The sequence below is a fragment of the Aspergillus pseudoviridinutans genome (genome assembly GCF_018340605.1).
Source record: "Aspergillus pseudoviridinutans IFM 55266 DNA, scaffold_5, whole genome shotgun sequence".
NCBI lineage: Eukaryota > Fungi > Ascomycota > Eurotiomycetes > Eurotiales > Aspergillaceae > Aspergillus > Aspergillus pseudoviridinutans.
The window spans coordinates 2,094,312-2,109,401 of record NW_025091285.1 but is presented as its reverse complement, the minus strand read 5'-3'; the positions used below and the strand labels follow the sequence as shown (position 1 = coordinate 2,109,401).

The 15,090-nt window shown below is 51.0% G+C and overlaps 1 protein-coding gene across 1 annotated transcript; it reads right to left on the bottom strand.

The window, feature by feature from the left end:
• Nucleotides 1-77: 77 nt before the first annotated feature.
• On the bottom strand, nucleotides 78-14,858 carry Asppvi_007791 (AAA family ATPase midasin; the record flags this gene model as incomplete). The annotated part of the gene is made up of 1 exon (XM_043303674.1): nucleotides 78-14,858. The coding sequence occupies one exon, from the start codon at nucleotides 14,856-14,858 to the stop codon at nucleotides 78-80; it is 14,781 nt and encodes a 4,926-aa protein (XP_043159609.1).
• Between the last annotated feature and the right edge of the window lie 232 nt (nucleotides 14,859-15,090).

The window sequence follows — 15,090 nt, the reverse complement described above, 5'->3', positions numbered from 1 at the left end:
TGCTATCTATACAAATGAAATCAACCATATAAACAAAATGCCCAACCTCTTTTATTTACCATAACCATGCCTAAATCTCAAGATGATACATCAACAACCTCTGCAAACCATTGTTTCAACGCCGTAGCCAGCACAGCTGGTAACTCCCGAACGTCACGCACAACTAGGTAGTATGGGAAGGGGAACCCCTCCAGGTATCTCTTCATCTTCAACTTCATCTCCCCAGTTCCACTCTCCGTATCAGGCTCAAAGCTCGCCTGGCTGAGGTCCAAGATTGAGCTGCCCTTGACGGCGTCAACGATAATGAATACAATCATGATCCGCTCCTCTTGAGCTTGACGCACAAGGCGCCGGATGGTATCATGATCTTCGCAGATACCGTCGGATATGATGAGCTCCAGTTGCCACAGGTCGGCGTTGCCGCCTGCGGGCGATTGTTTCCAGCGAGCTTCGCGGAAGAGGGCGATAGAATCGGCGATCAGTTTGCGCACGTTCGTGCCGGTCTGCTGGTAGCTGAAATGTTGGAATACTTGTGTTCCAGCTTCCGAGGAGAAAGGCTTGCCGAACTCGTGGGCGACTCGGACGTGATCCTCGTTACCGAAGCCGAGCACACACAGGTCGCCTACTTCGAGCATCGACAGACTCTTCGCGACTAGCGCCAGTGTCTCGAACGCTAACTGCCCGCTGCCGCTCTCCAGCATGGACTTGCTGTCATCGACCGCAAGCATGATTTGGTAGTTGCGCTTGGAGGGAATGGACCGTCGCATCCAGATCTTGTCACGCTTGTACTGTGAAGCGATGTATGGAATGATACGCTTGATATTCAGCCGCTTCCCTGTCCGGAAATCGCCCCGCAGCTTTGTAGCAAGTGTGGGGGCCAGGATTAGACGTAGTTGCTCCGTCAAAGATAGAGAGAGGGCGTTTGTGGCATTTTCGTAGTGCGACCAAAGGCGCTGGGCTTCGTCCCTTGGAGTCAGTGGCGGAAGCGCGGACGACAGGTGAATTGCCGCAAGATGGGCGTCCACCTCATCAAGCTCCTCGTTAACCTCAAGTTGACCGGTAGCGTCCGTTGTTCGCTGCTGTGTGCGGGAGCTGTCGGGGATCAATGCGCCCGCGGTTTGGCCTTCGGTAGGAACCCCTTCTCCATCTATCTGCATGTCGTCCTCCAATCTATTCTCCTCCGCAAGATCTTGCGGCTCCTCTCCAGCATCCGGTAACATATCATTATCGCCAGGTTTGACGTCTGACTCCACTCCCTTGTTCTGGTCCAAAGCCTTTGCTTGTTCTTCACTGGCCTGTCCTAGTGCCTGCGTATCGGCAACATCGTCTTGGTCCGCAAGATGCTCGAAATCAGCATCGGCCATATCTGTATCCTCCGGCAAGGGTTTCCGCGACTCATCATCATCATCCTCCTGCTTGGAAGCGTCCATAATCTCTTTTCTCCTCCGATGCCATTCATCAAGAACATCTCCCAACTTCTTGAACGCCTGTAATTGAGGATCTTCGGGGCTCACATCATCAGCACCGCCTGCATCCCTCTTGCGTTGGCTGTCCTCTCCTTCCTTGGCACCGCCAGTTGGCTGTTCTGCATTTGCGGCCGGATCGGTCGAGCCTTCGTCCTGCTGAGCATTGCCGGACGCGCCTTGCTCTTTGTCTTGGTCTTGATCTGCGCCAAGGCCACCGTTAACAGCTTCGCTAGGAGCAACCTCCTCGCCAGCAGCTTCATTGTCATCATGTTGAGTCAAGAACTCTTCCTGCTGAGCCTCCTCTGCTTCTTCCTCCTCCGCTGCATTGGCTTCGTCGGTTCCCTCAGCCTCGTTGGCCTCTTGGTCCTCCATGGCTTCTTCATCTACCTGGTCAGGCTCCTGCTCGTCAGCTGGATGATCCATATCTGGATTTTCGGCATTGTCCTCGTTTCCTTCAGCCTGTTGCTCGTCCTCCGCAGGCGCAGGACCGAAATCCGACATATCGTCCATTCCGTCGTCACTTTCGACGCCGTCATCCTCCTTTTCCTCGCCGTCCAGTTGCATCTCCTCAGGTAGGTCAAGCGCCTCTTCTTCCTTGGCATGAGGGTCCGTCACTTCCATATCCTCTCGTCCAACAGCCTCGCCTTCATCCTCAGGGGCTTCTTCATCTGATTCGTTCTCTTCCTCCTCGCCCTCCTGTTCTGCATCCTTGTCACTCTTCTCTTGAGTCTTTTCTTCTTCCTGCGCTGCTGTCTGCTCATCGGATCCGGCTGCTCCCTTGCCTTGTTCGTTCTCTGTCTCTTTCTGCTTCTCATCATGATCGCCATCCCACATCTTCTCATCCACTGCCGTGTCGTCGATGTCGTTGACGCTGCCTACTTCCTCGTCGATATCATCTTCTCCTTCCGAGCCACTGGCATCCTCATCTTCTTCGTCCTTCGCCTCTCGGTCAATCTCTTCGCCTTGCATATCTTCATGATCCATGTTCACTGCCTCCGCAGAATCCTCCATGTCCTCCGAGGGCTTCTCATTCTGTTCTTGCTGAGCAAGCTCAGATAAGTCCTCGTCATCCCCGACGTCTTTGCTAATATCTTCAGCGCCTTCACCCTCGCCAAGGCCGGTTCCACTTTCCAACTTTCCAGACTTGCTCTCTTCTGCAGATGCCTCCGCCGGGGTGCAGAAACCTTCCGAGGCTATCTGCGTGAACGATTTCGCGAGGATGTACGTCATTTTGCAAGTCTCCCTGTGCACCGACACAAACCGCTGAATGATGTCTCTGCAGATGTAGAAGTACCGGTTTGTGATGGGCAATAAGCTCGCCACCAATGCAGAGGCAAGCGCATAAGTGTTGCTGGTGCTGGCTTGCAAATGTTGCAGGGTGTCGAGGACGGATTCGAGGGAGGAAGTAACATCAGACAAGCGGACAGCCTTCATTGCCCTCGTGAAGAACTCATCACTCCGCGACAGCGAGCCCGTGGAGGCAAGGGAAGCAGGCACGTCTTTAAGTTTCTGAAGACTGACCAAGATCTTGTCAATTGCTGCAAGGAGTCTTGCGTCAAATTCCTGGATAGCGAGACTATCCTCGCTGTCGGTCCTAGCAGTCGTATCTCCCTTGGCCTCCGCCCATGGGGTAATCTGTGTTAATGCGAAAGCCAAATCAGGACGTTCAGCGGCCCATTTCGAGACATCAGCCTTCAAGCTCGCAAGAGAAGTCGACACCTCTTCCAGGACATCCTTATATTGCCGAGAAGTCAGGCCAGAAGGTAACTCTGGAATATTGTCTAGTGATGACTTCAACCGACTAAACGTGGATCTCCAAGCGTGCAGGCCATCAGAAACCTTTGAGGCATCAACTTCAGAGAACTTGGCATGTAGTTGCACGATTTCCGCAGCGAGGCCAAGTATGGGAGTAAGCCATGCCACCGCTCTCCTGAGGTCTTGTCTGTCCTTCGAGAGATCCGAATGAGACTTGCAGAGGGAGGCAGGTCCAGAAGTCCAGAGATTAGACATCTTGATAATCGTTGACTTCATCATTTCCAAATGCGACAGTGCCGGAGAAATGACCCCGCGCTGCTTCCTTATCAAGAACATCAAATGCTCCACAGTGCCAACGCTCCTTGAGATCTCGACATTACTGAGATCTTCAGAGTACTCGCGAGACGCTTGACGCACGCGAGGCAGCAGATCCAAGAATCGGTGGAAGTAGAGATCGGAGCCCTTGATGAGATGCGATGCCGAGCTCCCAACTTCCAAACTTGGGGTGGTAGCGAGAACCTGAGCAATGGAGGATTGGCTCTCAATCAAGTTAGTGCTTGCATTGCGTTTGATACCCATTTCCAGGAGCCGTTTCAATGTGTCTGCATAGAAACGACGCTTCTGGACCTTGAGATGCTGGACATCATCCTTGTTGTCCTCAGTCAGCACTTTGGGAGTCTGCGATTTAAATTCCTTGATGCTCTCAATGAAGAATTTGACGAAGCCGTCGAGATCCTCTGAGACGTCAAACTCATTAGGCATTGAAGAATACAGATCGGTCATGTTCCCTGCTGTGCTATCCGCATTTCGGAATCTGGGTGGTCTGCTCGGCCATATTGTAGGTTCTTCCTGGCACAAAGCAAGAGCATCGGGGAAGCTTGTCGATGCCAAAACGACCTCATCTGTGGAAATGTTCGGTTCATCCGGTTCGTTTGTCATTCCCTGCTGTAGAATCGGCTGCACAGGCTGTGCCAAAACTTCACGATACTTTCGAACGAGTTTGAACAGTCTGAAGTGTGATCGCCGGGCACTCTCCCTGAGAGCAATGATGTTTGTATCCTTCCAGCTAGCCAGCTGAATCTGTTGCTTGATGTCCTTCTCAATGGCGGCCCTGCGGTCTTCCATCGACTTGTGCACTGCAGGCTCGAACGGTCTGAAGTGTTGGAGGAAATTGCCCAATGCAGATACGAGTTGTTCCAGAGCTGGGTAATCGAGAACGTAGAGTGCAAGCAGTGACTGGAAATTAGCCACAAGTCTGAGTCGTTCACTGTATTGCCCGACAGTTGTCGACATGAAGAACTGTTCCAGCGTAGAGACGACGCCTTGAATATGGTCGCTCAACTCGGCTTGACCAGATGCTGCAAGCTGAATGGGGGCTGCAATAATTGCTTCGTAAGCAACGAACCACCATGAGCTCACATCTTGAGCACACTTCTCTTTTTCTAGATCGAGCAGTTTGGCCCAAGTTGACAKTTCCAGCCGGCGCCAGCTGATGATCAGATTGGTGATCTCGTCGTAATGAGAAGCTGCTGAATACTCCCTGCTTGCCACAAGCTGCCACTCATGAACAAGCGCATGGAGTTTCTCAACCTTTGTGAGAAACTTCGCGACGGGTTCCGTATGCTTGAATTGGAGCACCTCTTTGCAGCAGATAATAACGTCCTGAAGCACTGCATGCTCCGGCCAGGCCTGCTGGATCTGAAGGAAACGGGACTTGACGGAGAGCGTCAGAGAGACTAGTCTTCTCGCTTCAGAGAAATTTGCATCGGTGTAGAAGTTATATTTGCCAGATGGACTGCGATCTCCGGCGTGCATGGTATCCTCAAGAAGTAGAAGAGCTCCAGAAAGATGTTCGCTTGGGCGAATATGAGACTTAGAAGAATGGCCTGCAGACCATATGGACCCCAGCAGCTTGGTAGACTGCTTGACATAATCCGACAAGGCTGTCTTAGTATCTTCAGACTGGAAGAGCTTAGCGTGCAGTGTAGCGAGCCGGACCGAAACAGCCTTTGGATCAATCCGGGTGACTTTCCCATCATCTTCAGCTGAGTCAACTTCGTAAGTAGGGAAAAGCTGGTTCAACTCATTCTGATCGACCTCTTCCTCATCTTCCCATGAGCCTCGATAACGGTACAACTCGGATTTACGCGCTTCTTCCTCTTGATCCTCACGGAGCTTGGCTTTCCATAAGATATGGAATTGTTCGAGTATCCGGTGAAGCGCATGGCGCCCAGATTCGCTCTGAAGGACATCCGGATCTGTATTAGCGGCAATTCTGAGGGAAGATAGTTCATGGAAGCGCAATTCAACAAAATGAGCTTGGTTCGCTGGTGACGTTTGGCTTTCCAACGCTGAAACAGGATAGACAGTGCCCCCAAGGAATGGTGTCCTCTTGCTGACTGCCTGCAAGATCCGAGAGTCACTTGACTGTTGGGTTTGGTCGGACTGAAGGGAAAGACCCAGATCCAGAATTTCAAGGAATCGGACGACAAGCACAGTAATATCGTCGTAAGATCTGTAATTCGTGCTCAAACGCTGCGTGAGCTGCCGGATATTCTCGCGAAGCAGAGTCAGCATTCTTTCTGCTTCGGAGTCATTTCTTTTCGCTGCCGTTACATCGAGTTCGGTGCACCTGTTCAAAACAGAGTAGAGCAAGCTGGAGAATTCTCCCTGCAAGATACTGATTTCAGAGACCGGCGGCCGAGTAACTTGAGACGGAGGCGGGGCGGAGCCCAGGCTTCGTAGTTCTTGCTGTATAATGTCCTGCCGCATGGTGGAAGATCGCCCAGAGAAGCTCTGCTCAAACACAGTTAAAGCTTCGGATTTTGTTGTCAGCTCTATGACACGCTGTGTGTGCCTTCGTCTCTGCACAGTCAGACTGAGAGAGGGATCGAATGGTTTATCAGGCACGAATAATTGCAGCAGCAGACTGGCCAGCTGAACCAACGCCAATCCAGTTTCCTCGATGTACCTCTCGGTATGCGTCGGGCCTGTCATCAACGAAGCGATCAATCTTGGAACGGCATCCTTGACGATTGGTTCAAAGTAATGATCTTCAGACAAGCTCTGATCTAATACGACCGCTGGCAGATCCGATGAATTGCACCATCCTTGTTCTTGGATCTCGCGAAGCGAAGTCAGAACGCTCTCGAGAGACTTTGGCTCAATGAATTCCTTATGCATGGTGAGAAGTTCAGCGACGAGCGCCGATAAGACTTGTCTAAGAAGTTGATACTGGTCCATGGAGATCTCGCGCGACGTCAGAGTTACGGCTTTGGAAAGAGTTCGTTTTTCCACTTCCAAGCTATCCATCTGGCCCAGATTGGTGGTTCCGACGAACGTCAGCTTCTCTAACAGCGATAGAGAGAAAATGCCATTGATCGCGGAGCCCGACATGGAGGGCTGGCTAGACCCTGCAAACAGAGAGAGTTTATGGAGAACACCGGGAATCTGACTTTGAAGACTTGATGTGTCGAGGGGCCGCGCTTGACGACCAGCCAACAATGGTAGAATCGAACTGACTATCGGATCAGATTTATCTCCGATATGCTGTATCGACGACAGATCGTGGTATTGGCACAAGGCTTCAAATTCGCTCATGAAGTAAGGCGACTGAGCCGAATCAGAAGCCTGCACCACCTTTGCCAATTCCATCACCGTCTGCTTAAGTGCCTCAACTAGCTGTCCTTCGTCGGCACCGTCCAACAGGATGGTTCTCTGAGCGTCCACAAGGGAATTGCGTACCCGGCTCAGCTGGGCTAAATCCAGATGGGTCTTGAGAGCAAGGTCCGTAAACTCGGCTGCCACTTTCTCGAGGTCCAGCTTCGACCTCAGCTGCTCCTGAGTGGCGGGAGTGGCTGGCCGCCAGGATTCCCATAGCCTTTGCATACTGAGTCCTGTCTTCAAAGCCCAGTTCTCCTGGAAACGACCAAGACACTGAGACAATGCCACTGCTACGGACTTCAGCGGTGGCCAAGAATCGAACAAGAAAATGAACAGCTCCTTTCCAATTTGTAGATAGACTTGGAATTCGCCTTCATCAACTCGACCATCTCCAGAGATTCTGAGAAGATCAGCACAGAAGCTGACAACAGCACGAAGAGCATGCACAGCCTCGGGGGTATCAAGCACTTGGCGGTCTAAGCTATGTATGAAATCATAGACCGCTTGCCCGCAGTCGGCGAGGAAAGAGCCGATAGGTTGCGTTGCATCCTTCATCAGTGAAGCTATCCGCCTTGATGCCAGGGATCTCTCCAGAGAACTCATCTGGCTCGGTTTGAGGAGTTTGGCTGATTCATCAGCACGCAACAAGCTTTGTCTTAGGCGATGGAGATTGAGCTTGCACTCTTGCAAATGAGCCAAAACCATGAGCCGTGATAGGGTCGCATGTTGTCCCAGAATCAAAGCGAGCGGCTCATTCACGAGAGGATGAAGAGGCTGAAACTGGCCATGAACGGCAAAGGAAGCACCGCTCAAGTTGACGGCTTGCGCTTTGCAAAAAGTAGAAGGCTCCCAGGAGGAATCTTCGAGGACAACAGGAACATATCGGTCTAGCATCGAGGGCAAAGATTCTCCCGCGGAGAAGTCGAACAAGCCCGCTGATGTCATTTCTGAGGATTGTTGGATAATTCTCAGATCCTCGACCGAGAGATGGTCTATTCCCAATTCACAGAGGAGCCGAGGAAGCTCGCCTCTATCCTGAAGCTGATTGAAGTCCCAGATATGCCTCAGGCGGTACAGAGACGACTGGTAGGTGTAAGCAGGGATGGATCTGTGGGCTGATTTGGGAGTCTCCGAAGGTAGAAAGCAAACCTCGACACATCGATTTCGCATTGCACGAGACAACTCGCCGTGACGAGGATCCATCGTCAGGAACAGGCGGAAGTTCGAATGGGGCCTGACAATTTTTGCAGAGCCATCTTCGGTACGTTGCTCATTGAGTATCAAGGCTCCATTGGGTTCGGTCAAGGAGTTCAGCCTATCGAGGACAGAAGGGTTGCACAGGTTGGCATTATCAAGAACAACCCAATGCCCCTGCTGGACAGCTTGCGTGAGGACACCTTCCGTCCATTCAAAACCAACCTTCATTTTACTGGACTGCTTAGAGAGTTCCATTAAGTGCTGTGCTCTCTGAAGGAAGTCTCCAAGGGCCTCTTGAGGATGAAGCTGCATCACGACAGGGAGGGATGAACACACAAAGTCCAGCGAGATATCTGAGCCCTGTAACCGCTCAAATAGCTCGAGGAAGGCTGGAAATGCGTCTGACTTCTCGGTCGCTGAGGATGCAGAAATAAGATGGCGGCGAAGGTACAGCGAAAGCTCATGTACAAGAGATGAAACCTCCCTCTTGTAGTCAATCTGCTCGAATCCTCCAATCAAATCCATTGTGTCTGTATCAGCGCTCAGGGCCAATTCAACTAAATCGGCACCGTTCAATGCAGCAAGTTTTCTGATCAGAGTGGTCTTGCCACAGCCTGATGGACCCACCAAGATACTCGGCCATGACTGCTCTATGCAAAGCATGAGAGACTCCAGGATCGGCAGGTCGCCCGGGAATATCTTCATTTGGGTCCCAGGTATTTGCTGAAGAAAAGGATCCCTACGCATCACTCCAAACCCGACTTGGAAATACTCTTGGGTAAGATTGTGGTAAAGGCTTTTGGCAACAGTTGGAGCATCCTTAAAGACTCGTTGATAGAGCTGCGAAACCAACTGCCTATCTTCTTCACTCCTGAATCTCTGGGAAATGACGACATCAAGGAAATTGTTTGCTGGCACTTGAAGATCGCCTCGATCTGCAAGCTGGAGCCACCTTTGAATATCGCGCAAGTTGACCTCCCACGGTCCACCAACAGCCCCTAGCCTGCGTTCCTGGTTGATGGCCACATTTAAGAGAGAAACAAAGTCCACCAATCCATCGGTTTGCGAAGGGGGACTACCAGGGAATAATTTGGCGCAGATTTTTTTCAAGTCGGTCTGGGTGAAACTATCGGCATATACCACGGTGAAACGATTGACAAAAGATGCGGGAAGTCCCTTTCTTCCGCCACCTTGATGATGGGGATTCTGTGCAGCGAAGAGGACAAAATCCGGGTGTCTGCTGAAAGTCTGGTCAAGTTCAGCCACATAAACCGTCTGACGGTGGTCAAGGCAAGAGTTCAACCCTTCAAGAACGGACTGGGACGCCAAATTCATCTCGTCCAGCAGAACCCAGTCACCGCGCTGCATGGCTTGCAGGAATGGTGCATCACGCCAGGTGAACTGACCGACATCGCCGCCCTCTACAGGCACATCGGATCCAAAAAGGTCGGTGAGGTCTGTCTGTTCGGAAAGGTTGATACGCGTGAGTGGCTTCCCAAGGGCTCGAGCAAGCGCAGTAACAAGGGTTGTTTTGCCAACACCAGGGCTACCCTCAAGGAGAATAGGCTTTGGCAGTTGCAGACCGCGTGCAATTCTGACCGAATTGGCAATCGTGGTAGGGGCATCCATAATGAATTGCGGATCAGGTGCTGCATCCCCATTGATAGGCAGGTCAAAAGGTCCTACACGCAGTGCACGATCTTCAAGCTCAATTGTCGACTTTTGGAAGTAAATGCTGGAAGCATCAACGCCAAAGAGTTCACGAAGCTTTTCAAGACAAAGCTGGCGGTTCTTCTCAAGATCGTGCAACGAAGCAGCGAGCATTGCAGCAGGGTTGGCACCAAGGGTGTCCACGAACACCATTGCCGCACCCTGAACAATCGAGAATTTGAGATCTGTCGTTTGACACTTGTTCACGAAATCTACCCAAGCGAGGAGATCTCGGATAGAGAGGGACGTAATCGAGGAACTCTGGAAGGTTGTCTTGAACCACTTCGCAAACCGCAACATGGCTTTGGGGAGATCCTCTGACTCCGTTCGGAGTTTCATTCTAAGAATGGGCAAGATATCATTATCCTCCGAGAGCTGAGGGGCCCAGATCTCAGTCATTCGATTTCGGAGAGCAGCTGAAAGCTCGCGTTTTCCGTAATCTCCTCCAGGATTCATGGTCGAAAGGAACTGGAATCCCTCGTGCGCGACGACCATTGAATCAATAGGGCCTTTTTCCGCCAGAAGTATCGACCTGTGCGGTTCAAGAACACTGTTGAGTCTCTCTAATACCGAATCATCAGCGAGAGAAATCTCGTCAAGAAGGAAGAATTGTCCAGTCTTCATGGCTGTTATAAGGCTACCGTCAGACCATTCGAACAGGGCGTTCAAGCGAGCAATGTTCTTCTGAATCCGTCGAACTATTTCAGAATCGCATGCTTCTAATTGTTCAGCGGTCATAGCACTGAAAATGGTCCTCAGCTCGTCAAGAGATTCCGGCTCAGCATCGCCTGCGTTGACAACGGTTCGAAGGTCATTGAATAGTTGAGTCTCGATCGCCGCTCTGTTCCTAACTGGTCTTTGAGCTCCTATTAGATCCCCAGTTTCCAAATTCACATGAGCATTGACGATGAACAATTGCTTCCTACAAATGTCTGCAACTGCCTGGCAAAGTTGCGTCTTACCGCACCCGGTTTCTCCAACAAGGAGAACGGGTTCGTTGTTCTCAAGAGCCACTGAGACCAGGACGAAGAGACGTCGCATGGCTTTTGTCCAAACAATGCCAGGCGCCAGTTCCTTCAGGTTAGGAGCGCGCTTTTCCAATTCAGCAGCACTGTAGATTGTGTCTTCATCAATGGGAACTTTCATGACCTCCTCAATGACTGCCTTGACAGCCGCCCTTTCTTGTGGATTGCGGACGCGTTCTGCAAGCAGCATAAAGCCATTGATGGCTAGTTGTTCACGGTCGTCTGCCCGGCGCAGAGCCCATCGGAACAAATCACGTAGAGTGGCAAAGCTGTTTTTCTGTTCAAATAGCCGGTTCGCTTGGCGCAGAAGGGAAAGTTTTCGATAAACAGACACAATCCTGGTGCAGAATGATGGCGCAATCTGTGACCGCTCTTTCAAGATGAACTCCAACTCGCTCTCTGGGATATCGTCGAAATGCAACTCGAGGAATCGATTTCGAAACGCGCGAGACAGTACTTTCCGGCCACCATACAAGCCGGCCGGGTTCTGTGTCGCGAATAACATGAAATTCGGATGCGGGTGAACGACTTCCTGTGTCTCGGGTATGAATAGTTCGCGGTTGTCGTCTAGAAGTCTGTTCAATGCTTCCAAGACGTCCGATGGTGCAAGATTAAGTTCGTCAAGAACGATCCAATATCCGTTCCTCAGTGCTTCAACCAGCACACCTTCCTGGTAACGCAAAGTTCCATCATCACCAGAGACATAGGAACCAAGATACTCCTGCAAATCGGTGTGTTCATGATTGTTGATTCTAACGAACTTGTTTCCCGATACTTTGGCAAGATACTCTATCATGCTCGTTTTACCCGCTGAGGTGGGACCCTGCAACAACACTGGGAACCGACGAGTGGAGCTCGCTCGAACGAGATTCTTGAGATTCTTCTCGATGAAAGGAGTGATGATGTAATGGGGTTGTTCCTCTGGGACCATATTGCCCTGGCGCATCCAATAATGTTTGAACTGCACATACGGATTCCCATCATTCGGTGGTTTGGGCGTTTGTCCTAGTAGTGCCCTAGCATTCTTCGCATTGCCAAAGACATACCGCTCAAGAAGAGGCAAGAGCAGCCGCTCGGATTCTTGGCTTAGAACGGTCAAGAAACTCATACAGTAGCCCTCATAGATCGCCCGGCGCAAACCATATATATGAGCATTTTCGAGGACATATATGAGTGCACGAACGAGGGTTCGGATACTAAAATGAGGCCGTTGTCCAGCTCCGTCAGTGAGTTTGTTCTCGTTGCTGAGTTTCTTGGTCTCCATATAAAGCTGCGCTAGGTCCGACACGACCCTTGAGTCGCCTATTGTTAGGTCACCCAGGTATTTCTGAATCAAAGCGAGCAAATCGTCCAGGTCGGTATCGGGAGATTGTACATATACTTCCGTGAAACGAGATCTGAGTCCAGGAGGAAGATCTTTCTTTCCAGCGTCAGTTGCGGGATTCATGGCACCGAATATGCGAAAGTCAGGATGGCCAAAAACCCGTTCCACATCGCCAGCTTCGGATAGCAGAACAGATGGAGAACCTTCGCTACCATGATGCAGAAGACTGGCGATATTCTCGAGAGTATCTGGTGAGGCTAGATTGACCTCATCAAGCAGGACCCATTCTCCATTGCGAAGTGCACGAACGATCTTTCCCTGGACGAAGGCGAAAGCGAACTTGGCGTCACCTTGCGATACTTGTGCCTCAAAGTCGTTCAGTTGCGCTGCAAATCTCTCCCATCTCAGTCGTAGCTGCTGGTACTTTGGCGAATCCAGTTTTCTCTTCTTCGTCGGCTGCTGCTCCTCCTCACCGGCCTGACTCTGCTTGCTTGGTTTAAACACACCGTCGGCAAGCCGAACAGCTTCATGCCAAAAATTGACCAAACGCACCCAGTTCCCCGCAGCAACGCTTTTCGAAACAGAAGACAAGAATTTCTGGTTCTTCTTTGCAGAGAATGTCAATTCAAAGAGAGTGTGAAATTCATCGAGCATAGGGACAGCCATGGTACGGATATTGACAGGCTTGAAACCACCCAGCAGATCAGTACTTTCGCTCTGCTGCGACAAATTCACTACCGTGAGCTTCTGCCGCATCAAATTTGCAAGCTGCTGGACGACTGTGGTTTTCCCAATGCCGGTCTCTCCGACGAGAAGAACAGGCTCGGCCATTTGCACAGCGGCAGCAACCTGTTCCATCAGCTTCAAGGCCGCCCGAGTCGATGCAAAGCGCGAGGAAGCAGCTGCAAGCTTTGAAGCTGATCCACTGGGTACTTTATTCTTTCGGCAGATCTCCCTTCCAAGGGTCACGCTGTTTCCATGGTCTGAGTAGGCTGGCGTCCGTTCATGAAGACAGAATTGCGCCCGTTGTGGCGATATCTGGAGCGCTTCGGCGACAACCAATGCGAGCGAGTCCGCCAAAGTTTTCTCGGGAATGTATCTAAGGAAGACATCCACAACGTCCAGAAATATCTCATCATCGACAGCTTCGGGTGTTGCTTCATAGCCAGTCTTGACCCCCAGTCGCTGCAGTCGCATATGCAATCTACTGCAAAGCTTGATCAGATCGCGAAGACCCGGAGTCCTTCCCTGGGAGCTTTTAATGGCAAGGCTTCCGTGGAATGAGGAGCAGACCCTTTGGTAGACATCCATGATAACGGGAACGCGAGATTCAAGAAGAGGGAATTTGCGGATGATCACCTCTCGAATTTCTTCTATGGAAAGCGAGTCTATTTGCACTCTCTGCCACAATCTGCTTCCCAACAGATTGGTGTTTGGCGCAATCTCTTGGCCCGCAATATTATAGGTTGACTTCATGGTTGCAATGATCTTGAAACCCTCGGCGCACTTGATGCGTTCCTTTCTACTAGCTATGGTCAGCTCGCCCTTCTCGATGATGGGTAATATGAGACCGATGACTTCAGACGGAGCACGATCAAGATCCTCGATCAAAATCCAGCGACCTTCCCTTGCAGCCTTGGTCAAGACACCGGGCTGCCAAGCAAAGGAACCTGTAGCCGGGGATGTTGAGTACATTCCGAGGAGGCTCTTCGCGTCTGTTTGTTCGTTCAGATGAAGGGTAACCATAGACTCTAGCTGTCCCATTGTCGCAGCGACGTCGTTGACCAAAGTTGTCTTGCCCGAGTTTGGTAGCCCAACAAGTAGGATGGGCTCAGGCGCAAGCAATGCTTTCGCAATCTTCCGTAGATTGCCCACGGCGGTTGGGGTTCTCACAATCGAGGAGGGTGAACTTGGTGATTCATGCAGTCGAGGAACCAACACACCACAGACCTCGGCTGTTCGCACAGTAAAGTACTCTCGCAACGGTTCGACAAGTAGAAAACTGTCCGAAATTTGTCGAATCGATCTGACTTGCTCAATCTGCTTCTCGAGGGTCTTCCACCGACGCTCTTCCCACAAACCAAGGCAGCGGTAATCGATCACCACGCCTTCCCATGGTCCTTCAATCGGACCATCTGCAAGATAGGCCCCAATCATTCTCTCTGTGGCAGCATCAGCTGCACGCATGTATAAGGCAAAACACCGTACTGCTAGGTATCTGATAGCCTGGTCTCGATGCTGAAATAGGGACTGGAGTTGTGAGGGCGATACAGTCGTCGAGAAGACATCAAGGTCATAGGACAAAAGTCGGAATATAGCGAGGAGTAGTGTGCGGAGGGTAGCATCTTCCAGTTGAAAGGTACTTTGTTCTTTCGATGCAGCCAAAGCCGAAAGAGGTCCAGCCCACGAGGCGGCATATTGACTGGCAAAAGATCGCAGATATGGCGCAAACGGTAAGATACGTGCAAAGGCAGAAATTATTTGGAAATTATCGACATGGAGATCTGACGAGAGCCATCGCGCTGCCAGATCAACAAATATTGGTTCGTATATGCTGAAAAGACTTTCTGTGCATTTCGACCTCAATGCGCTAACCGCGAGCGCATTCAGGAACTGAGTCCCAGAAGCAGTACGAATGAGTTCCGCAAGCTCATTCGGAAGCTGCTCAAGGATCTGGGACTCACTAAGAAGCCTCTCATAGGCAGGTTTTTCATTCATTATGAACCCTGCCGCCAGAGGAACTCCGGTGATATGGAACGAATAGACAAAAAATTTGTAGTACCACGATATTATTTTACGGAAGAAAATGGCCGTCTTTTTCACCGCCTGCCCCGTGGTACCAAACGCTTGTCCATGAAAAGTAGGCGGTGTCCAATCCACTTGGCGATTGTAGGTAATAGTCCGGCGGTCGGTTTTCCAGCAGTCATACCCATCAATTATGGCTTTTATT